The sequence below is a fragment of the Pleurodeles waltl genome, chromosome 2_2 (genome assembly GCF_031143425.1).
Source record: "Pleurodeles waltl isolate 20211129_DDA chromosome 2_2, aPleWal1.hap1.20221129, whole genome shotgun sequence".
Classification (NCBI taxonomy): domain Eukaryota; kingdom Metazoa; phylum Chordata; class Amphibia; order Caudata; family Salamandridae; genus Pleurodeles; species Pleurodeles waltl.
Window position 1 is genome coordinate 1,140,862,704 of NC_090439.1, and position 25,337 is coordinate 1,140,888,040.

The following is a 25,337-nucleotide window of genomic DNA, read 5'->3' on the forward strand; positions in this document are numbered from 1 at the left end:
ATTATGTGGAGAGCCAATTTAAATACAATCCCCGTACACTGAAGTATTTTCCTTTTTTCTCCACACAACCAGAAGCGGACTCTGAGCTACCTGTCGTCACTTTGCCTCACTTTTCATAGTGTACAAGGGTAATAGCCTGTCCCAAGACAACCAGATTCAAACCTGAAAATGGCTGTGACTGATCTTCATCATGTTTGCATATGGTACCTGGAGTTGGGCAGTTACTCCAAGGCCTACTGTGACTGTGCGTTGATGAACCAGATAGTTTCATCTTTCATTCTCATTTGGCTAAGTTGCCATGCACCACAAGACTCCACATTGTGACGGTTCTAAATCCAACTGTTGGTCTCTGCTGTTTTTATTCCTAGAGTCGTAGAAGTCGATCCCAAGGCCAATTGTAGTCTGAGACCATATCTTGGGGAAATACGAAGAAAAAAACATAAGTCTAAGCGAGATTCAGCCTGACCCCACCCCTCAAGTTCCCCTAATAATGCAAGAGGGCATGTTAATGCCATTCTCTCCCCCTCCCGAAGTCAGTTGACATCAAAGCCCAACACGCAACTTGTCCCGGGACAGCCCATCTTTCTGGGATTGTCTGAAACACTGCAGCAGAGTTCTGTAAGGTCATGCTCTGACTCATCAGATCCCTTCTGGCTTCCAATGATGCACCTGTAGGCCCCATGAAGATGCAAGGCTTTCCACTTGGGATACATCAGGTGGGTTCACCCTCTGTGCCGGGTGGACATGGGCACCCGTACCTATTTTGCGTCCAGCTCTATGACCTACGCTGGATCCCAGAACATTGATGGTGATGCTGACTTCATCAATGCCAGATGATGGGGGCACCTAATGTGCTGCCCAACTCCAAGTTGGTGCTGTTATCACCTCAACCGAGAGCACACTCTGTTTCTACCGATCATCTGCCTCCTGCCTTGGAAGCACTTGGTGTTCTCCATTCACGAGGTATGTCCCAGTTCGCTACTGATTCCGATAATGACTGCGATGTCAGTGATGAAATTGGCCAACCCTTCCATTTGAAGAACTGGTACGATAACCTTCAAGACGTCCGTGCACTTCCCATGCTGTAGTCATGTGTATTATCATGATGTTCATTCTGGACGCATACGCGGCTTCCATCCAAACCATGTGCCACAAGTTGTCATCCCATTTGTCCAGGCCCTAGAATTTGATTTTCCTGACCCATTCTCCAGTCAAACTGAATTTGGCAACAAGAACCTTCTAAAAAAATCATCTCAGTAGCAGCTTTAATGTTCTTTTGCACTGAGCGTGCTGTTACCCATATTTGGATAAATTATATGGCTAACTAAAGTTCGGTCTTAGTATTTAATATCGCCATGCAAATTTTTCAGTAGCTTTCGATTTACTACAAACATTGAGAAATTCCATGCAGCTTTCCCAAAGGTTTCACTTCATAAAACCCTACTACTTTTTGTGGACACTTCTCTTATAACAGCACTTTCTCTGATCTAAAGGATCAGCTGCTTAGAACCAATCTTTCGATTTCTAATTGAAACCACACACAATGTGTCATTGTTTCAAAGATTGTTAGGTCTAATGGCTTCTTCTCTGGCTTGCCGGATGAAAGCCATAAAACACCAGAGTTTAGAGCCTCAAATTGATGCCACAGTAGGGTTGTTCTAGATACCCCTGTTCTGTCATGTTTTTACAGGGTTTTCCTTTTAAGGCTCTGTTTCTCAGATTACAATGATGACAAACACATGCAGCATGGATGCGACGCTATCAAGACATAGAACCCTTTTGGTCTTCAAGCAGCAAAGCATGTGCTCCTTCATTGTAAATCACCTGGAATGCAAACTTACCTTCTTGAATCGCAGATCCTATCCCCATCTTTCTCAGGTCAACGTTGTGCAGGTTCAAACACACAATGTAGCTGCTATTTGTTATCTAAACGGTCAGTTAGGTATCTGGTCTTGCTATATTTGTGCTCAGGCTTTCCAGATGTAGGACTTGTGCCAGTGGCATTATTTCCAGCATAAGGGACATTTGAGCTGAGACCTTGAGCAGGGTGCTTCTTCCTTTTCATCCTCATGTTAACTGTCAGATGATCCTGGGGGAGAAGAGAGAAAGAAAGGCAAGGACAAAAGTTCTGAGAGGAAGAAAAGTGAAGATAAAAAGAAAGAGGAAGCAATGCAGCCTCCTAGAAAAAAAGAAGGTGTGAGCAACGAATATTGGAAGGAACACGGAGAGCAAAGGGTAAAAAGGAAGAAAAGGAGGAATGAGAGGGAAAGACGAGACAGAAAAGAGATGGAACGGAAGAAAGAAGAGCATAAAGAAAAATTTAAGAATGAAAGAAAAATGAAAAAAGCTAGGTGTCCTCTAGGCACTTATTTGTTGACAAGGTTCTTATCAGAGTACGTCTTGGGCCTCACAGAATGGAGTGCCTAGTGTTTTAACGTGCAGCATAAGAAACCAGCCAGCTGAATGTTCTCAGATCATTCTGACCGGTGACACGATACTGTAACTCATCCTCCAGGTTACCAGTGACTCCTGATCAGCCTGTTAGAGACTCTTACTTTGTACTAACCAGGAGACCGGTTTTGTTGCCAATGAGTCATTTTGGTGTTTTGTTACATGTACAGACATCCTGCTGTTCAGTAGGTTCTTAATTTGGCACTGCTTCTGGCAAAAGTTTAATCTGCCCTGATTTTAACCATGTGATTTGGAATACAGCATTTATTTAGTCACATTTACTTAAACTAGGATGATAGAGTGCCAGGGTCTTGTAAAGTCTGTTTTCTCCCTAAGGGAGAAATTTCCCATCTTTCTATCTGTCATTTTAATTCAAATTCCTTTTGAAGCAGATTATTTTTCAGTTCTTCAGCGTTGGATTTTTCATAGGCTCACATGCTTGTAATATTGATTGATGTCAGGCAGAGAACCTCTGGTAATCAATATTAACTCAGCATTTCAGTACAGCAACTAATTCTGAAAACAAGTGGCCAGCCAGCCCAGCTCATTTCTTGGCCCAGAGTCCAGCCAGTGAGGTGCAGGGGAAAAGGGTTTGAACCCACCTGAGAGGCTCAAACTGAGTGATTTTCTACAGCACACCTTCAGAGCAAGTGGCAGATTCCAGAACTCTGCTCTTTTTCTCTTAAACTCTTTAAGATCATCTTGTATAGGTGTGCAAGTACCTCCTTTCTTCAAGTGACTGGGAGGTTGATGCCTATGTTTTTCCTTATATGTTGTACTGTCATCATGACTGAATTCTCCACCTTTAAGTCTTGTGGGACAATGAAATATTTACTGAGGATCCCAACACTAAATGCTGTACTTCCTTCAAAAGGCAATAACTGCATGCATCAGAAAACTGTGAACCCACAAACACTCAACAGTCGTCAAGTACAATTCCAAGCGTTGCCCTTGTGCAGCCCATGTCATGCATCCAGAGTTGCCTCCCTGCCCGCCCACCTCAGTGGACCTGAGTAATCTGTGGTTCCCCCATCAGTCCACACATCCAAGGAGTTAAACTGGATCCAAGCACCCCAAACCTTACAGACCTTCGGGGGCAACATCTGCTGGCATATGTAATATTTTCCACCATCATTAATCCATCCATTCCTCTTCTCTATTCCCCTATTGTTGGACACACCTTTAAACGGGCAATGTCTCTTTTGGCTAGTACTAGTCCAAGGCCGCAGAACAGGAGCTTGGCACGGGGCAAGTCTATATAGTTGGGGATTTACAATAGTACAAATAGGGGGTCCATTGGAACCTGTACCGACAGCAAACCCCCCCCCCCCCCCCCCCCCCCCCAGTTTCACCCAGTATTCCTGGATTTCTGGACATCCCCAGATTGTATTAAGAAAAAAGAGCCAGTTGTCTCTCGGCATCATAAACAGTTGGGTTGTGGTGCACTCTCCATGGCATGCAGTTGTTGTCTATCATAATATACCCTGTGAAGGGTTTTAAATTGGATCAAGTATTGGCCTAATCGCCAATTCTCACAGAAAACAAAAGTGCTGCCTCCCAGTTGATATCTTCCATGTTCCTCAGTTACGCAATTGAAGAAGGTTGTCTGGTATATTATTGTTGATGGTCTCATAGGTCATGGACACAGCTCCCCACCTATCTCCATCAGTAGTCTGCCTTCCAATGGGGTGTACTCTGGGAATTACCCCCAGTCTCCTATTGTATTGATTACGCTGTCGTATTTTGAGAGCAATTCTAGGGTGTTTTCCCTCCCACGAAAAGAGACGCATGTCCCTTGCAATAAAAGTAAAAAACCTCCGGAGGTATTTGGTAGTACCTGTACTGCAGGAGCTGGTAGATGCTGGGAGTGAGATGTGCCAAGATACTGTCACCTGTGTCAGTGTGTCTACACCATGTAGTTTGACCAGGGGTTAAGGACTGACCCAGGACATTTCTACAGTCATCCTTTTGCTGGTCAGAGAGGCAGTCAGCAAAAACTGCTCCCTCTACTGAGCCATCTATTGGGTTTTGGGAGAAGAGGTCATGGAGAGTGTCACTGTCTACATCCTGACCTTCATCAGTAGCCATGAGCAAAGTCATGTAAGCCCTGTTATAGTAAGGCTTCGGGCGGTTCACATGAAGCTCTTTGTGGGGGCTTCTGGGAGTGCCTAGGTCCACCATATAGGTGACCTGACCTTTCTTTTCCATTATAGTGTGAGGACCACTCCACTTATCTTGGAGTGCTCTGGGGCAACAGGCTCCACTACCCACACCTTTTGTCCTGACTGGTAAACACTCAGTACTGCCTTTTGGTCATGCCACTGCTTTTGCAGTTCATGGCTGGCCTCAAGGTCTTCATTTACTCAGCCATCCTGGGTCTTAGGCCTAGCACATAATCTACTATGTTCTTTTTGGGGGCTTGAGAGGCTGCTCCCAACCTTCCCTCACAAGGGCAAGTGGACCCCTAACAGGATGTTCAAACAAAAGCTCCAAGGGGCTGTAGCCCACTCCCTTTTGTGGAACTTCCATGTAGGTGAAGAGGAGGCAAGGCAATAGGACATCCCATCTCCTTATGAGTTTTTCTGAGAGTCCCATGATCATGCTTTTGAGGGTTTTGTTGAAACTTTCAACTAACCCATTTGTGGGTGATAAGAGGTTGTGAATTTGTATGTTACATCACACCCCTTCCACATGGCTTTAAGGTATGCAGACATGAAGTTGGCACCTTTGTCTGACACCACCTTCTTAGGAAAACCCACCGTGGAAAAGATTCCCAGGAGAGCCTTGGCTGCTGCAGGAGCTGTAGTGGTCCTAAGGAAAATTGCTTCTGGGTACCTAGTGGCATGGTCCTCCACCATCCACCTGGGGGTCAACATTGTCCATACCTACCCTCTCAAAGAGTACCCTAACCACTGGTAGTGGAATTAAGGGAGGCCTTTGGAGTGCCACCTGTCTTGCCACTGGCTTGACCGGTTACACAGGAGCGATGAAACTCCTGTGAATCCTCAGTCATGTGGGGCCAGTGAAAGGGAAGGACAAGTCTGTCCCAAGTCTTGCCTAGTCCCCAAATGGCCTGCAAAGGGGGATGTCATGCACGAAGGTCAGCAAAAACTCCATTGTTTTGAGGAATGACCAACCTCCTGATGGCACCAGGTTTGGAAACCCTTGCCTCAGAATAATAGATGTTGTTGTCCCAGTAGACCCCATGGGTCCCACTGACATACTCTGCTGACTGAACTGCAGCTTGCTTCCATCTTCTTTCTATATGTAGGAAGTTGGCTCTGTATATACTATCTCAAAGTGAGAGATAGTGTGTACCGAGTCCAATGGTTCCCCTTCGAGGTTGATAATGGCAAAATGAGATAATACTAATGCTCTATTTTGTGGTAGTGTGTTCGAGCAGTAGGCTTATCAGCGGGTAGGGTTAAGCATTTGTTGTACACACAAAGGCAATAAATGAGGAACACACACTCAGACTTCACTCCTGGCCAATAGTTTTTATATAGAAAAATATATTTTCTTGATTTATTTTAGAACCACAAGATTCAAGATTTGAAGTAAATACATAAAATACAAAGTACTCCACACAGGTAAGTAAGGAACTTTGAATTAGAGCAGTAACATACACAGTATTGATTAAAATAGCAATAAGCTATTTTAAATGTGGATACAGTGCGAAAATCAACAGTTCCTGAGGGAGGTAAGTATTGGTTAGTTTTTCAGGTAAGTAAGACACTTACAAGTTCTGTTTCCTGGGCATAGGCAGCCCACCGTTGGGGGTTCAAGGCAACCCCAAAGTCACTGCATTAGCAACACAGGGCCGGTCAGGTGCAGAGGTCAAAGGAGGGCCCAAAACACACAGGCTCCAATGGAGAGCAGGGGTGCTCCGGTTCCAGTCTGCCAACAGGTAAGTACCTGTGTCTTCGGATGGCAGACCAGGGGGAGTTTTGTAGAGCACTGGGTGGGACACAAGTAGGCACACAAAACACTCCCTCGGCGGCACGGGGTTGGCCGGGTACAGTGTGCAAAGTAGGCTTCGGGTTTTGTATAGGATTCAGTGGAGGGACCCGGGGGTCACTCTAGCGGTGCAGGTAGGGCACAGGGGGGCTTCTTGGGCCAGCCACCAACTGGGCTAGGCAGAGGGTCGCCTGATGGTCACTCGGTCACTCCTGCACTGGAGTTTGGTACTTTTGATCCTTGGGGATCCAGGCAGTCGCGGTCAGGGGAACCCTCTGGATCTTCTCTGCATGCATCGCTGTGGGGATGCAGGGGGTTGTCTCAGGTTACTCACGAGGTCACAGTCGCCTGTGAGTCCTCTCTGCAGTGTTGGTTCTCTGGAGCTCGAGCCGGGGGCGTCGAGTGCAGAGTGTGAAGTGTCACTCTTCCGGTGGGAAGAGTGAGTTCTTTGGAAGTTGTTAAAAACTTGCAAAGTTGTTGCTGTTTTTGAACAGTGCTGCTGTTCTTTGGAGTTTCTTGTTCCTTTGGGTTCAGGGCAGTCCTCTGAGGCTTCAGAGGTCGCTGGTCCCTGTCGAATGCGTCGCTGTGCATGTTCTTTGAGTCTGGAGACAGGCCGGTAGGGCTGGGGCCAAGTCATTTGGTGTCTCCGTCGTCTCTGCGGAGCTTTCAGGTCAGCAGTCCTTCTTGTTGTAGGTTGCAGGAATCTGATTTCCTGGGTTCAGGGTCACCCCTAAATACTAAATTTAGTGGGGTGTTTAGGTCTGGGCGGCAGTAGCCATGGGTGCTCTGAGGAAATTCTAGTGATTTACTCCTGCTTTCCTGGTCACGGGGGTGTTGTGGTACTTACCTTTGTGCTTTCATGGTAACCCCAGCGCCCCTCAACACACTCCACATACCTAGGTTGGGATGACACTCTTGCATTCCATTTCTTTAGTATATGGTTTGTTCTTCCCCTAGGGCCACTATTCTTCATTTTGTTTTACACTATTTGCACTCTTTTCTAACTATTCCTATTTCTGACAACTAGTGAATATATCTTGTGTATTACTTACCTCCCAAGGGAGCATTGCCTCTGTAGTATTTTTGGTGTTTTGTTACCCTAATAAAGTACCTTTATTTTTGTAACGCTGAGTGTCTTTCAAGTGTATAAGTGCTTTGTGACTACAGTGGTACTGCATGAGCTTTGCATGTCTCCTAGATAAGCCTTGGCTGCTCATCCACAGGTACCTCTATAGGACCTGGCTTCTAAACACTGCATACACTGCACTACACTAATAGGGGATACCTGGACCTGGTATAAGGGGAAAGTACCTTAGCTACCCACCACACACCAGGCCAGCTTCCTACAGTTATTATATAATTGTAGGTGGCTTGTAGTTCACATTTGATTAGAAGACCTCAATAGTCCATGGTGAACTGTAATTACCAGTAGCAGTTATTAACGTTTTGGAGTCACAGAACCTTGGAAGTGCACTGATGTGATGGTCCTTGTTGGCAGTGAATAAAACTCTTTAAAACATGGGACAGTGTCTATTTTGCTTAAAGTAACAAAGTGTATCTCTTTCCTCAGATGAAGTCCGTGATGAGGATCAATGCCATTTGCTCATAGAAGAAAAAGTTTGTGACCTCAAAGAAAGCACTGTCCTTTCCACAACACCTTTGAAGAGAAAAGCAAAAGGAGATTTTGAAGACTGTGCTTCCTTTTTAATTAAAAGCCAGTGCAATAATGTCATTGTAATTTCCTCTGATTCTGAAGATGACAAGACTGTTCTGCCTTCAGCAAAGGTCAAGCCTGGCTTGTCAGTGAAGAGGTTAAGGAGGTGTCGCATTCTTGGTAACAAAGGTTCATCTACCAGCAGTGTCCCTCAAGCTGAAGAAAGCCATTGCAGCTCTTTGAGCAGTGGAAGCATGATATGTGACGTTCCTAAATCAAGCTACTCTGCCATTGTGATTGACAGCAGTGAGGAAGAACAGTCTGTGAAAATGGAAGTTAAAGATGAACATGATGATTATGGGGATATGTCAGGAGGTGGATTTGGAAGACAAGGAAATACAGACTTGCAGAACAGGGAGAATGTACTCCTGTCACAGAGGTCATCCAACATTCAGTCAGAAGAGAGGCAGACCAGAGAAAGTGAGCATCAGGCATTCGTCACTAAGAAGGTGGTGGGCTCTAGTGGATGTGAACTGTCTTCAGGTGAAGAGCATATTAAAGGAAATTTTGATTTAAACCCAAAAATGTGGGATTATTCTGCACCTCGTTCCCCAATTATTCCAGTTTTGTCAGATATAAATTCTAGTAAAGACTCTGCCCACCTTGATGCCTCCTCTGCTCAACCACTGCGGGTGGAAGAACTTATGAACCGGAAACTTCCAGATAGTGTGCTTCTTCCATGTGTGTTTGACGATGACTCTGAGTTCAGTCAGCCTGAATTGGATCTGGAGCGAGTATACTCCTCAGATGAAGAAATGTCTTCTGATCATAGGGAGTTGGTTTCTAGAAGTCAAATGAGTTTGGATCCTGCTGAAGACATTTCTCTTCAAAGGCCGTTTGGTGTTCTTCCACAGCATGGCCACATTAGCAATTCTGGTACTGCCAGTGATACTCCTCATTTAGGCTCAGTGGACCATTCAGACTATAGAGAATGGGCAGTACAGAAGAACTGGGCTTTTTCAGAACAGGATCTTGAGTTTGAATTAAAAGAATGTCATGCTGTTCTTCACGAGATAGAACAGGTTCTCATTGATATCCAAGGTGTTGAAGATGGGCACATGAAGCAGTGGAGGTAGGTTGATTACTTTTATTTTTTTCACATGCATGTAACCATTCTTTTTTATTTTGTGAAACATAAATGCTAGTAGTCCATCAGATGTTTTGCCCAAATAGAACACATACTGTGATACAATATCTTTAGCTTATTAGTTTACTTAAAATGTGTTAAATAAGCTTTGTTCATTGTACCTCTTTACACTTACATTTGAGAAAAAATGAGATGATCCTTTTTGGAAATCTTATCTCTCCTTGGAATGACTCACCTTGGCAGCTAACCTATGGCTTTTGTGACTCCAGTCGATTCTTCTGTAGTCTGTGGTTGATTTTGACATTTTACTTTCTTTTCTTTTTCTTAGAACTTTGAGTAAATGGCAGTACAGATGATGATTTCTTTCTACAACTATTTGTTTCTTAGTCCTTCTCTCTTACTACTGTATCAAGTTCCATGCAGCTGAAATGCTGCTGCCCACCGATGTGAAAATCCGAAACAGCTTTGGGGAAGAATTTTGGATGAGTCCTAATAACCACCTTACTACTTTGAACCACCTTATACGGTTTGTGAGAGCCTAAATCCTGAATCTCACTAACCCTTAGTGCTGAAGTAATAGCCACTAGGAAGGCAGCCTTCCAGGAAAGGTGGTGTAATGCGTGTTTTTGGTTGGGCTTTAAAGGAGACTGGATGAGAAGTGAGAGTACTGTGTTCAATTCCCATGGATGGGAGGGACAGCGAGTTAGAGAGAGAACTTTTTTCAGACCCTCTCAGAAGTCTTTTATAACACGGAATTTGAAAAGAGGTTTGTGAAGGACATTTCCTTTAGACAGCCATTGCTGCCAAATTTACTTAAATAGAAGAGAGTTGTAAGTCCGATTTGGCCGGATAAAGCAAATATGGCAGAAAAGCTTCTTGGCACGTCATTGGATGAAAGTTCTTACCAGGCCATCAGATGCAGAATCTTCCATTTAAAAGAGTAAACTGAATGTGTAGATGGTCGTTTAACCTCCTTGATAATGTTCATGCATTCTTGTGGAAGAATCAAATGGCCATAATTTATGAGCGCAGGACCCATGCTTCCAAACTCAGAAAAGAGATTAGGATGAAGAATCTGACCTCCAAACTGCATGAGAAAGTCCGGTGTACACTGCAGCTTAATGTGTAGACGCTCGGACATGTGGAGAAGGTCTGTGAAACACTATTGTCTGGGCCACTCCGGAGCTATCAAAATCATTCTGGCCTTTGATTAAGACAGCTGGATGATTACTGATGGAATTAGGGGAACTGGAGGTAAAGCGTAGAGAAGTTTGCCAGACCAGTCAATCTATAGGGCATGTCCCTGGTTGTTAATAACGCAAGGCGAAGTTTGGTCACTTTTTTTGTTTCCTGCAGTTGTGATTAATTCTGTGTGAGGATAACCTCACTTGCTCAAGAGGATTTGAACAATGTTGTGTAGAACCCACTTGTTGTTTTCTTGAAGATTTCTTCTGAGGGAGTCTGCTTGAAGATTTTGAGCCCTCAGAAGATTGGGTGCAGTGATTCTCAGGTCTCTGGCTAGCACCTAATTCCAGATTGTTTGGGATTCCTTAGAGAAGGCTCTGGACCAGGTCCCTACTTGTTTGTTCAATTAGTACATTGTTGTCGTGTTGTCTGTCTGAACAAGAAGGAATGTTGTCTTGACGGACAGTAGAAAAGACTTGAATGTTACATGAACAGCTTGTAGCTCCAAGAGGTTGCTGTTATATGTCGTCTCCTTCGAGAACCAGGTTCTCTGGATTTTAAGGTGATATGCGCTCCCCAACCTAATAGAGAAGCATCTGTCAATATTGTCTGCGAGGGAACATGCTGGTGAAAAGGCATCCCCTGAAGATTTCTCGGCTTACACCACCATTCTAAGGACTGCCTCTCTTTGAGGGAAAGTGTGATCTTGTCTGAATAGTGATTCCACTAGCCCTCCAGACATTCCTGTAGTGGTCTCATGTGGAGATGAGCAGTTGGTGTCAGAAATATGCATGATTCCATCAAGACTAAGAGAGATGACGCTTTTCTCACTGTAGGATGTGGGGCTTCTATGAGAGATTGACATTTCAGACAGATGGATAACAGTCTCTCCTCTGAAGGATACACTTTTACCTTTAAGGTGTTGATTGTTGTTCCTAGGTCATGTAGAGACTAGACTGGTGAGGAAGTTGATTTGTTGTGATTGACATGGAGGCCTACTCGGTTGAAAGTATTGACTGTTGTATGATAATGGAGCTGTGCTTGATGTTGCGTTGGCGCCCTTGGTAAGGCAGTCTAGGTATGAGTGCATGAATATTCTGAGTTTCCTGAGTTGTGCAGCAACCACTGCCATGCACTTTAAATAGTTCTGATGCCTGATTTGCGATCAAAAGGAAGTACTTTGTACTGATAATGATCGTAACCTCCTGCAAATCTCCAGAATTTGCAATGTTTTCTGGATATTGGAATTTGAACGTTCACACCCTGAGGATCTGTTGGACAGAGCCCATCTGTTTTTGACTTTCAGATCTACTACGGGTCTGAATTTATTCTCTAGGCCTTTCTTTTTCACCAAAAAATAGGTGGAATAAATTCCTGTGCATGGTTGGTTGGGAGGAATGATCTCCACTGCATGCTTCTGCCGAAGGATGTTCATTTGTGACCTCAGCATTTGTCTTTTTTTAATAATTTTTTTTATTGTAAACAAAGCTCAGTATACATTAGAACCCATATCATTAACATAGGCATGGCAGCTCAATCAGGGTGTATAATAACATCTAGTCAACGACCAACAGTATGCGATCAATGCTCTTAACTCGTCTCTTGTGTTACACCCAGACCCTCTAGTCTTCCCTCCCTTCCTGAGAGCCCAGAAGAAAGTCCCTCCTTCTTAGCTAGTTAACTGTGTCTCTATCTCTATATGCCTCCCATGTTGACCATATGTTTTCGAATTTCTCTCACGCAGCCCCTGCTTTTCACTTGTTCCGCTCTTTGGCACCAGTCTAAGTCCCTCTCCCAGTCTGTGATTCTTGGAGGGTCCCTCACCCCCCATCCGCGTGCACAATTTCGCTTTGCCACTCCTGCCGCTAATGTTAACCAAATCTTTGCATATGTGGGCCACCCCTCATTGCCCGTAATGCCCAATAGCAACCATTTAACCTCCAGAGTTGTATGCTGTCCATTTACTGTATCCATTATTTGAACCACCCTCTCCCAATATTCCTGGATCTTTGGCAATCCCCACAGTGTGTGGAAGAAGGAACCTGCTGCGTCGCAGCCCCTGGCACATCTGTCGGAGTCAGTGTGCCCCATCCTACGCAGTTGTGTTCTGGAGTAATATGCTCTGTGTAGGACCCTCAACTGTATGAGACAGAAGCGTGCCCTTATGGGCACCTCCCTGGGGGCTCTGCATTGCCTCTACCAAGTCCTCATCCTCAAGCGATACTAGGTCGCATTCCCAGGCGGCCTGAAGTGTCATCAGAGGGTCAGGGGAATCGTTTCTAAGTTTCTTGTTATATCAGGGAGATAGCCCTACTCGTCAATGGTTCCGTCAGTAGCCTATCCTCCAGGGGAGATGACTCCGGGGGCTGCTCTCCTCTACTATGTGTCTGTGAAGCGTGGCCAAGTTGCAGCAGCCTATAATGTTCCGATTGTCTCATCTCATATTCCTGCTCAAGATCCTCAAAGGTCAATAGCACTCCTCCTCTCCATACATCACCCAGGAACTCTATCCTGATGAGCTCCCACCTCTTAAATCCCTGGAGTTTCCCCACCTCCTGCAGCAGTGCGCTGGACCAGGGTGGGGCTCTGTTTGTAAGTTTCCCTTCCCATCCTAGAAATCTATTGGCCGCCCTCCAGGCTTTAACCACTGACTGCGTATGAAACGGCAGTCTAGCCAACCGGCCACCCCCATACAGGAGCATATGAAAGCCCAGAGGTCCCGTTGTCTCTCTATCCACCCGAAATGCTGGGTTGTCTAATGTCGTGAACACCCAGTCATTAACCTTGCACAGTTGTGCTGCCCAGTAATACATTCATACATCTGGTACTGCAAGGCCGTCCACAAAAACCCCCCTCTAGAGTTTGGTTAAGGAGATGCAAGAGCTACCCCCATCCCACAGTAGCTTCCTCAATTCGCTATTAATATATTGAAATATTCCGGGGGGCATATGGGGTATTTTGCAGACAATACAGCAGCAACGGCAGGGGCATCATTTTGAAGAGCACCGCACGTCCCATCAATGAGACTGGGAGACCCCTCCAATGCAGGACATCCGCCTGGAGGCACCTCAGCTGCACCAACAGACTTTCCTCCATGAACCTGGGCACTTCACTCATGACATAAATACCCAGGGAATGGAACCCTTCTGTCGCCACTGGGGCTACACACCGCGCAGGCAGCTCCGGGGTGCCCCCTGTGAGCGGGTTTGTCCTAGTTGATTTGGTATCCCGAATAACAACCAAATATTTGGAAGATATGAAGCAGCCTGTCCATTGTCACTCTCGGTCTGGTCTCATAGAGCAGAATATCATCTGCATATAGGGAGATTCGCTCCTCCCATCCCCCCTTCCCTTCTATTCCACAAACTAAAGGATCTTGCCGTATCCAATCCGCTAGTGGCTCCAGCGCCAGTGCGAAAATCATAGGGGACAAAGGACAACCCTGTTTTTTCTCCCTGCTGAGCACAAACAGACGGGATATTGACCCATTCACCTGCACCCGTGCCAGGGGGGCACCGGTATAGGAGCCGCACCCATTCACAAAATCCAGGGCCGAATCCCATCCTGTCCGGTGCCGCAAATAAATATGGCCATTCTGTGCTGTCAAATGCCATTCTGGCATGTATTACCATTACTACCGTGTCCTCATGGTCTGCTTCATTGGTCATGTGCAGGACCCCATACGGGCGACAGAGGTTGAGCCTAGTCCCCCGCTGGGGCATAAACCCTGCCTGGTCCGGGTGAATCAATTTTGTAATCAAGCTCTGCAGCCTGTTGGCCAGGATCTTCGCCAGAACCTTAACCTCTACAGTTAATAACTAAATGGGCCTGTATGAACCACAGTCCTCGAGGTCTTTCTCTTTTTTCTGGATCACCACTATAGTCGCTAATCTCTGGTCGCTTGGCAGGATCCCTTCTATCCTTGCTGTCCTGAACATTTGCAGCATATATTTTACCTCCTCTTTAACTGCACACTTGTATAGTTTGACCGGTATACCATTGAGATCAACCTCCTCCTCCGACAGCTCCTCCTCTAGCACATTGCGGTCCTCAGATGAGAGCGTCTGCAGGGACACATCCTCCAGGAGCTCCTCACACTCCCTTCCAGAGTACTCGACCCTGGACTCGTTAAACCGCTCATAATAGCCGGCCAAGGCCTCAGCAATGTCCCCACTGGTCCTGCACTCCTTTCCCTTGGCATCATGGACTGCCATGACCCAGTTCTTCCCCTTATCTCTTCTTTGAAGCCAGGCTATTAACTTGTTGGCCTTGTCTCCCACATCGTAGAGCCGTCGCTGACCTGCGAGCGCATGTGCCCTTGCCCTGCCAGGTCCCTCAACTCTTGCTAGCGAAGTCTAAGTTGGTGACATTGTTCCTTACACGGCCGACCGGCCTGCACGGCTAGCCTCTCGAGTATCCTGATCGCTGCTTCCAGATGGCCCATTTTGATTTGTGTTCCTTTTTCATTCCTCCTATTAGTGCCTGCACCTGGCCCCAGATCACTGTTTTGTATGCCGCCCAAAGGGTGACTGCTGATGCCACTGACCCGTCATTTTCTTGGAAATACAGATTGGTCTGCTATCAACCTCAACATTTGTTGATGTTGATTCAATGGTTTTGGGCTAGTGAATCTGAGACAATAACTATTCTGTACAAAATTTAGAAGCCATGCGTCTTTTGTGATAAGATTTCTACTCTGTTAGATATTGAGATACTTTCCATACTGGAATTGATAATAGAAGAAGGGGAAGCAGAGACCCATTGTTTGGACCATGCAGGAGGCTGTCTTGCTTGGATAGATTGGTGGCGAGCTCTTCCCTTGGACTGATGCAGCTGGTGCTTCTTGAAAGGTCTTTGCTCTGCTGTGGTTGATGGTGACCTTGCAACCATTGAGCACTCTGTGGGTATAAACACCTATCATAAGGGTTGTAAGGGTGTCTTCCCTTTTCCTTGCATTTCTCTAGACCACCTGACTTAAAGGTCTCCATCTTGGACTTCATTCGAGCTATTTCATCATCCATATGACTCCCAAAGAGGCTATTGGCCTAGAAAGGAAGATTAAGAATTCTGCATAGATTCTGATTTGAGGACTGTAAGATGAAGCCAAGAATGTCATCTAAGGGCCAAACCGTGACTGTATTCGTGGGCTTCCAATAAAGAACAATTAGCAGTAGCACTAAACACTTGGTTGGAGACCGTCATACTTTCATTTGTGACTTCGAGGAAGTCCTCTCTTCAGTCTCTTGGGAGGTCTTCAACAAACTGCACCAAGGAGTACCATAAGACTCTGTCATACCTGCCTAACAGGGCAGATGCACTTCCTGCTTTCATTGTAGTGGCAGGTGTACCACGTGCCTTGCATCCCACCGAATCCAGGTTTTTACTCTCCTTGTTTGGGGTAACTGTGGACAAAGGAGTAGTAGAATGTACTTTCTTTGCAGCCATGATAACTTCTCAGTCGGGGGGAGGGGCTAGTCGCAGGAATAACGAGTCCTGCTCTGGAGGCTTATACTTTTTCTGAAGCCTAGTTGGAGGTGATTGGCTGCTGTTGGCATAAAGAACAGTTTCATTGTGGTTCCAGTAAACCCGGAACTAAGGGTTGGGTGGGCTCTTGTAGCCACATGTAGGTGAAGAGTTTCAAAGATTACTGTTTTTTACGTTCATGAGGCAGGAAATGGAATGTTCAGTTTTGTTGCCCCTCGCACAAGCACCTTTTGGAAGACGTGGATCTCATCAAGTTGTAGGAGAGTCTGGAAGTAGGATGGACGATGATGGAGAATACACCCTAGATAATCCTGGGTCAGAGCTGGATGGTAAGCGTTGGTCTTGACTTGGACTATTCCACAGGTCTGGAATGTCTTGTGATCGACACACTTATCGACGACGAACGTCTCCGGTGTTTTGACACTGTAGAATCCTTCGACATTGACACTCTGAAGTTGTAAAAAGTACCAGATTGAGATTTGTGAAGCTAAAAAGCCAAACTTAGAGCTCCAAGGACCTGTCACAGGAGCCAGAAAAAATAATTGAGGTGACTGCCACCTGCTGGGCATGATGGCATACTGGTGGGCTAGGAGCATTGACCATGTGAAGGCCCTACAGCATTGTAGATTGTCTAGATTTGTGCCGAGGGTGAGGCCTTCCACATTTTGCTTGGCTTACTGGGCAGACTATAGTAGGAAAGAGTGGATAAACTGCGCAGAGTACCCAGAGTGTACATCATTGTATCTCCATGTAGCCATCCTCTCCGTTCTAGTGAAGGATATGTGGGCAGCTGGAGTTCTCTAGGTTTCTGTCAAACAGTGTTGTGCCCAGCGAGCTTTGGGGAGTGATTGGCAATAACTATGCCTACCATGGCAAACGACAAGTGTGTTACACCAATAGAGAGTGCACTTCATCTTTTGCAAAGGCCGTACTGAAGCCTGCAGACTGTTTGAGCTTTATCTGCTCATGAATGCACACGTAATGGAGAATCAGTGCCTAGCTGCAAGCGTAAGTAAATGTTCATCACTGCTAAAATAAATTATTCCGGTACTGTTACAAACTTCTCCAAATGCTCTACTTTATCCTCCCTTAGTTAAGGTGTGCCTCCATATTGTGGAATGAGTAACATTTGAAGGGAGTATTTATACAGTGGTGTTTTAAACAGCTATATCACCACCATGCTACTGCGTTCTTTATAGGTGTGCACCCTTTGTGCTTTGAAAGGAATGGCAAACTGAATCTAGACTTCTCACGTTATTCGTAGTGTCCGAGAGAGCATGCAGATTTAAAACTGGCCTCATCTGCTACTATATTCCAAAAATTAGATCAACCAGCTGGTTAACTTCAAAGGGATAGGTAAATTGATGAAGACAAATTAGAGGTGGTGGAATAGAATTTGTGTGGTTGAAGAGGGGGATTTTGTCCGCTCTTTCACTATATCCTTTTGATACCTAAAGTAAGAGCATATCTAATACTTTGGCCGGCAATGCTGGTTGGAGGTGAGTTTAATACTATAGGAAGATGGAGGGAGGGGAAATAATAGTAGCAACTACTTCCAATTCCTGGAAAGAAGAAGTGAACTGCTTGCCTATTGAGAGGGCAACTTTGGCCTTCTGATGGGGATTGTTTGATTTTAAAAGGTTTGCGTGTGGAAAATAATTTACTTTTAGGAGACACTTAATAACTTATTCACTTTTACCAAGCGCCTGTCAACTTACGCACAACCAAAGGTGCTGGGGAGGGCAGTGCCCAGAATATTCAATAGCGGTTGGACTGGACTGTTTCTGCAGGGTCACCCCAGATTTTTGCCTTCTTTTGCCTAACCCGTTTTGTTGGGTTTTAGGACCGTGTGCACTGTACTCCTTCGCATCAGTAGTAAAGTGCTTGTTCTCTCTCTCAGTAACAAGGTAAAATTGGTCTACACTTGATTGGTACATTGAATTTACTTGTAAGTGTCTGGTAAATGGTACTACCTGTACCTAGGGCCTGTAAGTTAAATGCCACTAGTCAGCAGCAACACCCATTGTGCCCTCCACTAAAGTAGCGGTGCAAAACATGTCTCAGACCTGCCAAATTATTATTTTTTTTAATAAACAATTTTATTGATTTTTTTTGAAGATACAGGAAAAGACACCAGAGAGTAAAAGACATGAAGCGACAATGAGAGCCCACTACTGCATGAAGTTCCCGGAAGATCTTTTGCCAATAACTCGTGATTTGGGGGTCAACCTCATACCATATGGAAAAAATATGCAGGGCCCTCCCTGCACCTAGAGCAGTGGGGGAAGACCGAAGCACAGCCTGATTTATTCACACCGAAGAGAGATATGCCCCATACAGAAAATACAGTTGTATGCGCCTCAATCTGGATGAAATCATTATCAGCCTAGGTGCCAACAGTGCATCCCTCCAATCTGCCTTGTCAAGGGGACCCGGCCAACCCTCCCAACGGGCCCGCAGATAGTCCAGGTCACCCGGAGTGTTGTAGACCTGCCAAATTAAATTAATTTAAGCTTAAACACCATCTCTAGGTAGTCCACAAATTATTTTGCTGTAGGTTGAGTGATAATTGCCCATCACCACCTCATTTGTTTTCTCAGTTACAAAATTAATGACCCAGTCTTTATCAAATCTACCTACGGTTTGTAATGAGGAGGATCCAGAGTCAAGAAGGGAATGCAGGCACCTGGCTCTGTTGGATACCAAGAATGCACCCATATCGAATTGGACTTAGCAAAAATTAATACTTTGATTTTGTCTCATTGAGGATAAGACAACTAAAATGTACATGTGAAGCAACTGCTGAAAAGGCATATTTTACAATTTTGCTGAATTTAAATTGCAGTTCCAATCGGTGTTGACCCTGCTCCATTAGGAACAGTCCAGCCCAAACTGCCAAGCCAGGTCCTTTCTCAATCAGAACACAAGCAACCCAAGATTTGTTTCGCCCCCAAGCTACACCCAACTAAAATGGCTCAGTTGGGGTGCAACCAGTATTGGGTTGCTTGGGTTCTAATTCAGAGAGGACCTGGTTTATCAGTTTGGGCTGAACTGTTCCTACTGTAGCAGGGTCAGCAGTGATTTGAATATGGCTGGTTAGTCCGAGCTGGCATGCTGGGCAGAAGAGCAATGGGTTGGAATGTTGAGCGATTGCCAGTGGTTAGACTTAGGAGCTTTACCCCTGCGATTAGTACGGTTCTAAGAGATGTCTGTGTAATAGTTAAGTCCACTCAGTCTGATTTATAATATAATCCTTATGAGTTGATGCAACTAAGGAAATTGTTCACTATGCTGCAACCTCATTTTATTGTGAATGAAGAAGACCGGGAGGTTGATGAGAGTTGCACAAGGAAATCCTCAATGGGGGAAACGGGTGAACGACAGAAAAATCGTAGAGAGGGGAATAACGCTTTTTTTTTTTTTTGTTTTAAAGATTTTTTTTGGTAACTTTCTTTTTTTATTTTATTTATTTTTTTACATTTTTGTACTCTATAAGAGTTCTGTGTATGAATAGAAGTAAAACATTAAATTATTTTAGCTGCTTTCAGATTGTCCTTCAGCCACACTTCCACATTTTTATTCCTAAACTACCAGAATTTATTGGTTGCTCCAACTTTTCTTAAATGTCTGTAACTGTCAGCTAGGAGATCTCAATAATGTTAATGTTAATGTAGTGAAGATTTCCAAAGCGTATGGTGAAGGAAGCTGCCAGGTGTGTGGTGGACACCTATGGGGTTATCATTCTATACCAGGTCCAGGTATCCCCCATTAGTGAAGTGTAGGCAGTTTCTAGGAAGCCAGGGCTCTCTAGAGGTAGCTGAGGATGAGCAGGCATAACTTAACTAGGAGACATGCAAAGCGTATGCAATACCACTATAGTCACACAGTACTATCACACATGAAAGACTCACACAGTGTTACAAAAATAAAGGTACTTTATTATAGTAACACAAATACTAGAATACTGAATATGCAATCCCCAAACTGGCGGTAAGTAAACACACTATTATATACACATTAGCAATCAGTAAAGAGCATAGAAAGCAATAAGTATTGTCAAAAGTATAGGTAAACAGTGAGGGCCCTAGAGGAGCGCCAAAACCATAGATTAAAATAGTGGAATGTGAAAGGCAGCCCCCCCGAAGGAAGTGGAATCTGTAGAGGGGAGCTGGTGGAACTAGGAACCCCAGAGGTGATTACCAGAGTGACCCCCAGCGACCAGGAGAGCAGAGATAAGTACCTGGTTTTCCCCCAAAACCGACAGGAGGCCTTTGGAAAAGGATTATGCAAGACCCATCAAGACTGGAAAACCCCAAAGGTGGATCCTGACAAAAGAGGATCTGCAAAAGGAAGGGGACCAAGTCCAATTCAAGCTGGAGTGTCCATTTGTGGCAGGAGCCACTACCCACTCTTCTGTCGATGCAGGACGAGGTCGATAGTGGACGAAGCATGTCAGCAGTGCAGCACAGGAAATGTAGAGAGGTCCCAGAACTGATGAAAGTGATGTTCCACATTTGTAGGTTGAGGTGCAGTCGGTTAGTGGTGCAGGAAAACTACCAACAAGCCTTGGCAAATGTAAGAGACGGAGCATAAGGTTTGCAAGGCTGAAGACGACCAGCAATGTCCAGGGGCCTCAACCCAAGGATGGGAGTTTGGTGTCACTATCAGCAGCTGGGAGAGTCATAAAAAGAGGCGGCAGAACCCACAGGCAACTGGCACAGGAGTCGCAGTGAGGCCCACACAGCACACCTGCAGAGGAGTCCCACGTCACTGGAGCAGCAAGTAGGAATCTGTGCTTTGCAGGAAGGAGTGCTGGGGGCCGGGACTACACAGAGCCTAAAGATCCTTTGGAGGAGCAACAAACAAGCCTTGGTAGATGCAAGAGTCGTGGTGCACAGGGGTACTGTCCTAAGGGAGAGGTAAGTGTTTACCGTCTCCCAAGATCGACAGCTGGTAGAGAGGACCAAGGAGCCCACTCCAGGCTGGTCGTTGTTGCAGTTGGTTCCTGCAGAAGCAGGGGAGTGACTCCTTCACTCCAACCGAGATTCCTTCTTCCTTCTTGCGCAGGCTGAAGACTCATCGTTCTCAGAGGATGCGCAGCCGGGGGGAATGTTACAGTTGCTGGAAGGAGCTGGGGAAACAATGTTGCAGAGTGGGGTTGTCGCTGTTGTTGCAGATTGTCAGTTCCTGGAGGGTCCATTTGCAGTCCCAGTGGCCAGAAGATGAAAATGATGCAGAGGCATCCTGCTGGATTCTTGCACATTGAATCTGAGGGTCCCTGGACTGGTGCAAACCGGTTTATGTAAGGGTGCCCTTCAAAATATACCGTTGGCTTGGGGAGGCTACCCCTTCCAAGCCATGTAACACCTATTTCAAAGAGAGGCGTTACTCCCTCTCCCACTGGAAAACCTTTGTTCTGCCTTCTTCTGCCTGTGCTGGTCAAGCAGCAGGAGGGCAGAAACATGCCTAACGGATGGCAGCAGCGCAGGCTGCACGGAAAACCTCAGAAGACTGGTAGGGGCAATGCTGGGGGGCCCTCTAAGGAGCCCCCAGAGTACATGGAATCATACAACCAATAATGGCAGCAGTATTGGGGTACCATTCTGACATATTTAATTAAAAAAATGCCCAGATTTGGAGTTGCCATTATGTAGCTGGGCACAGTTAGTGACCTGTGTCCGGTACACATAAAATAGCTTCCCTGCACTTAGGGAATCCATTGTAATGGAGCTATAGTTCATAGGGGCAACTCTGCTCATGCAGGGGTGCCCTCACACACAGGTACCTGCACCCTGCCCTCTGGGCTAGAAGGGGCCTACTATAGGGTTGATTTACAGTGACCTGGTGCAGTGGCCTGTGGTGAAAGGGTGCATGCACCTCTTCACGCAGCCTGCACTGGCAGGCCTGCAGGTACATTTTGCATGGGCTCCTATGGGTGGCATAATACATGCTGCAGCCCATGGGGAATCCCTGCTGCCCCCATGCCCTGGTTACCTGAGTACTATATTATAGGGACTTATATGGGGGCACCAGTATGTCCATTGTGGGGTGTGCAAAGTCCTGGGCAACCACATTTAGAGGGATAGAGCACAATCACTGGGGTCCAGGTTAGCAGGATCCCAGTGAAAACAGTCAAAGCATGCCAAAAAGAGGGTACTTTCCTACACACAGCTATGTGTGTCCCACCGCTAGTATAGTCAGAAAAAGCAAGGGAGATGACATCTCCTGCAAGAAGAGCCAAGTATTGAGTTTTTTACTTGCATAATGCTTCAGCATTTATCGGTCGGAAATTCAAAGGGAAATTGTTCTAACACACTGGGGCAAAAAAAGAGAAAGAATGTCCAACTGCTTGAGCTAGACCAAATGGTTACTGGAGGAATGTAAGACTCTTACCTGGCTATAGTAGGCAATCCTGGTAGATTAATAATCAGATCCTGAATGATGGAGTGCTCTGTGCATTAGCAGAGAGGACTTGAAAATAATCAGTTTTTCCACTGGCAGCCAGTGCAGATTATGCAAATGCATAGTAATGTGCTCTCATCTGGGAAAAACAGGAGCCAGTCTATCCGCCGCATTCTGAACACTCTAGAGTCTTCTCAGCGGCTCACTGTTACACTTGATTGAAAATGTATTGTTAATATGCTGGCAGACCAACGTATAGTGCATTGGCTTAGTCCACCCTGGACATAACCAAAGCCAATACCAGTGTGGTCCTAGTCTAAACTGAAAGGAAATGCATACATTTATTGGCCATACGCAAGAAGCCAAAGCACAAGTGTAGGACAATGCCTCTCATGGCATGGTTACCCTCTAACGTTTTGCCTTTTGTTGATGCTAGTTATAATTGAAAGTGTGCTGAGACCCTGCTAAACAGGCCCCATCACCAGTGTTCTTTCCCTAAACTGTACCTTTGTCTCCACAATTTGCACAGCCCTGGCACACAGATAAGACCCTTGTAAATGGTACCCCTGGTACCAAGGGCCCTGTGGCCAGATAAAGTCTCTAAGGGCTGCAGCATGTATTATGCCACCTTGGGGATCCCTCACTCAGCACATGCACACTGCCTCCCAGCTTGTGTGTGCTGGTGGTGAGAAACTGACTAAGTCGACATGGCACCACTCTCAGAGTGTCATGCCCACCTCACACTGCCTGTGGCATAGGTAAGTTACCCCTCTAGCATGCTTTACAGCCCTAAGGCAGGGTGCACTATACCACAGGTGAGGGCATAGTTGCATGAGGACTATGCCCCTACAGTGTCTGAGCTAAATAAGTGCAGGATAGCCATAAAGAGTATATGGTCTGGGAGTTTGTCAAACACAAACTCCACAGTTCCATAATGTCTACACTGAATACTGGTAAGTTTGGTATCAAACTTATCAGCACAATAAATCCACACTGATGCCAGTGTGGGATTTATGGAAAAATGCACAGAGAGGGCATCTTAGAGATGCCCCTTGTGTACCAGTCCAAATGATAGTGTTAGGCTGGCCTATTTCTGCTAGCCTGCAACAACCAGACTGGTTTCTGGCCACATGGGGTGAATGCCTTTGTCACTCGGTGGCCAGGAACAAAGCCTGTACTGGGTGGAGGTGCTTCTCACCTCCCCCTGCAGAAACTGTAACACCTGGCGGTGAGCCTCAAAGGCTCAAGCCTGGTGTTACAGTGCCCCAGGGCACTCCAGTTAGTTGAGATGCCCGCACCCCCCCAAACACAGCACCCACTTTTGGTGGCAAGTCCAGAGGAAATAATGAGAAAAACAAGGAGGAATCACCCTCCAATCAGGACAGCCCCTAAGGTGTCCTGAGCTGAGGTGACCCCTCCCTTAAGAAGTCCTCCATCTTGTTTTTGAGGATTCCCCAATAGGATTAGGGAACAAAGAGGATGTAGCCACCCTCCAGGACAGTAGCCATTGGCTACTGCCCCCAGACCTAAACACCCCCCTAAATTGAGTATTTAGGGGCGACCCTGAACCCAGGAAATCAGATTCCTGTAACCTGAAGAAAGGACTGCTGACCTGAAAGCCCCACATAGACAACGGAGACAACAACTGACTTGGCCCCAGCCCTACCAGCCTGTCTCCAGACTCAAAGAACCTGCACAGCGACGCATCCAGTGAAACGAGCAACCTATAAGGACTCGGAGGACTGCCCTGCACCTAAAGGACCAAGAACCTCCAGAGAACAGCGGCTCTGTTCAAAAACAGCAACAAGAAACCAACTTTAAAGAGACTCTCGCCTCACTCCGAAAGCATGAGTTTTCACACTCTGCACCCAAAGCCCCTGGTTCGAGTTCAGGAGAACCAACATCGCAGAGAGGACCCACAGGTGACTCCAGCGACTTGGACACCCTGTGTCGACCTTCCTGCACCCCCACAGCGACACCTGCAGAGAGGATCCCGGGGCTCCCCCTGACCGCGACTGCCTGGTAACAAAGGAACCCGACACCTGGACCAAGCACTGCATCCGCAGCTCCCAGGACCGAGAGGAACCACCTACCAGTGCAGGAGTGGCCAGCAGGCGGCCCCTCATCCTAGCCCAGTCTGTGGCTAGCCCTAGAAGCCCCCCCTGTGCCCTGCATGTGTCGCCTGAGGTACTTAACTGCTAGCAGACAGGAACCGGAGCACACCTGTTCGCCATAGGTCCTATGTTATTTGGGCTCTCCTTTGACTTCTGCACCTGACCGGCTCTGTGTTGCTGGTGCTGAGGGTTTGGGGTTGCTTGAACCCCCCCCTTGGTGGGCTGCCTATGCCCAGGAGACTGAACTTGTAAGTGCTTTACTTACCTGAGAAACTAACTATTACTTACCGCCCCCAGTAAATGTTTATTTTTTTCATTGTGTCCACTTTTAAAATAGCTTCTTGAAATTTTTGCCAAAACTGTGTATACTACTGTTTTAATTCAAAGTTCCATACTTACCTGTGTGAAGTACCTCAAAATTGATGTACTTATGTAAATTCTGAATCTTGTGGTTCTAAAATACATTAAGAAAATATTTTCCTATATAAAAACCTATCGGCCTGGTGTTAAGTTTATGAGTGAGTGTTCTCATTTATTGCCTGTGTGTGTACAACAAATGCTTAACACTACCCTCTGATAAGCCTACTGCTCGACCACACCACCACAAAAGAGAGCATTAGTATTATCTAAATTTGCCACTATCAACCTCTAAGGGGAACCCTTGGACTCTGTGCACACTATCTCTCACTTTTAGATAGTATATACAGAGCCAACTTCCTACAACAAGCCTAACACAGAGTAATTTGGTGATGGAAAGGCATTTTATGATCAAATTTAGTCCCCAGTTTTTTTTTTTTTTTTTTTTTTTTTACAGAGTCTATTTGGGTATCCGGCAGAGACAACCCTGCAGGCCAGTGGACATCCAAATTGAGAGCAAAATTGTGTCTGAAACTGATCACCTCCATCTTTTCAGTGTTGTACTTCAGTTGGTTATAGGTCATTC

At 45.9% G+C, this 25,337-nt stretch overlaps 1 protein-coding gene across 9 annotated transcripts in view; it reads left to right on the plus strand.

Moving 5' to 3' along the window:
- NUGGC (nuclear GTPase, germinal center associated) overlaps positions 1-25,337 on the plus strand; it is a 1,501,499-nt gene that overhangs the window by 223,854 nt on the left and 1,252,308 nt on the right. For all 9 annotated transcript variants that reach the window (XM_069221057.1, XM_069221058.1, XM_069221055.1 and 6 more), the window contains one exon: positions 7,979-9,194. In XM_069221057.1, coding sequence (XP_069077158.1) covers positions 7,979-9,194 — 1,216 coding nt within the window. The remainder of the gene's footprint in view (positions 1-7,978; positions 9,195-25,337) is intronic.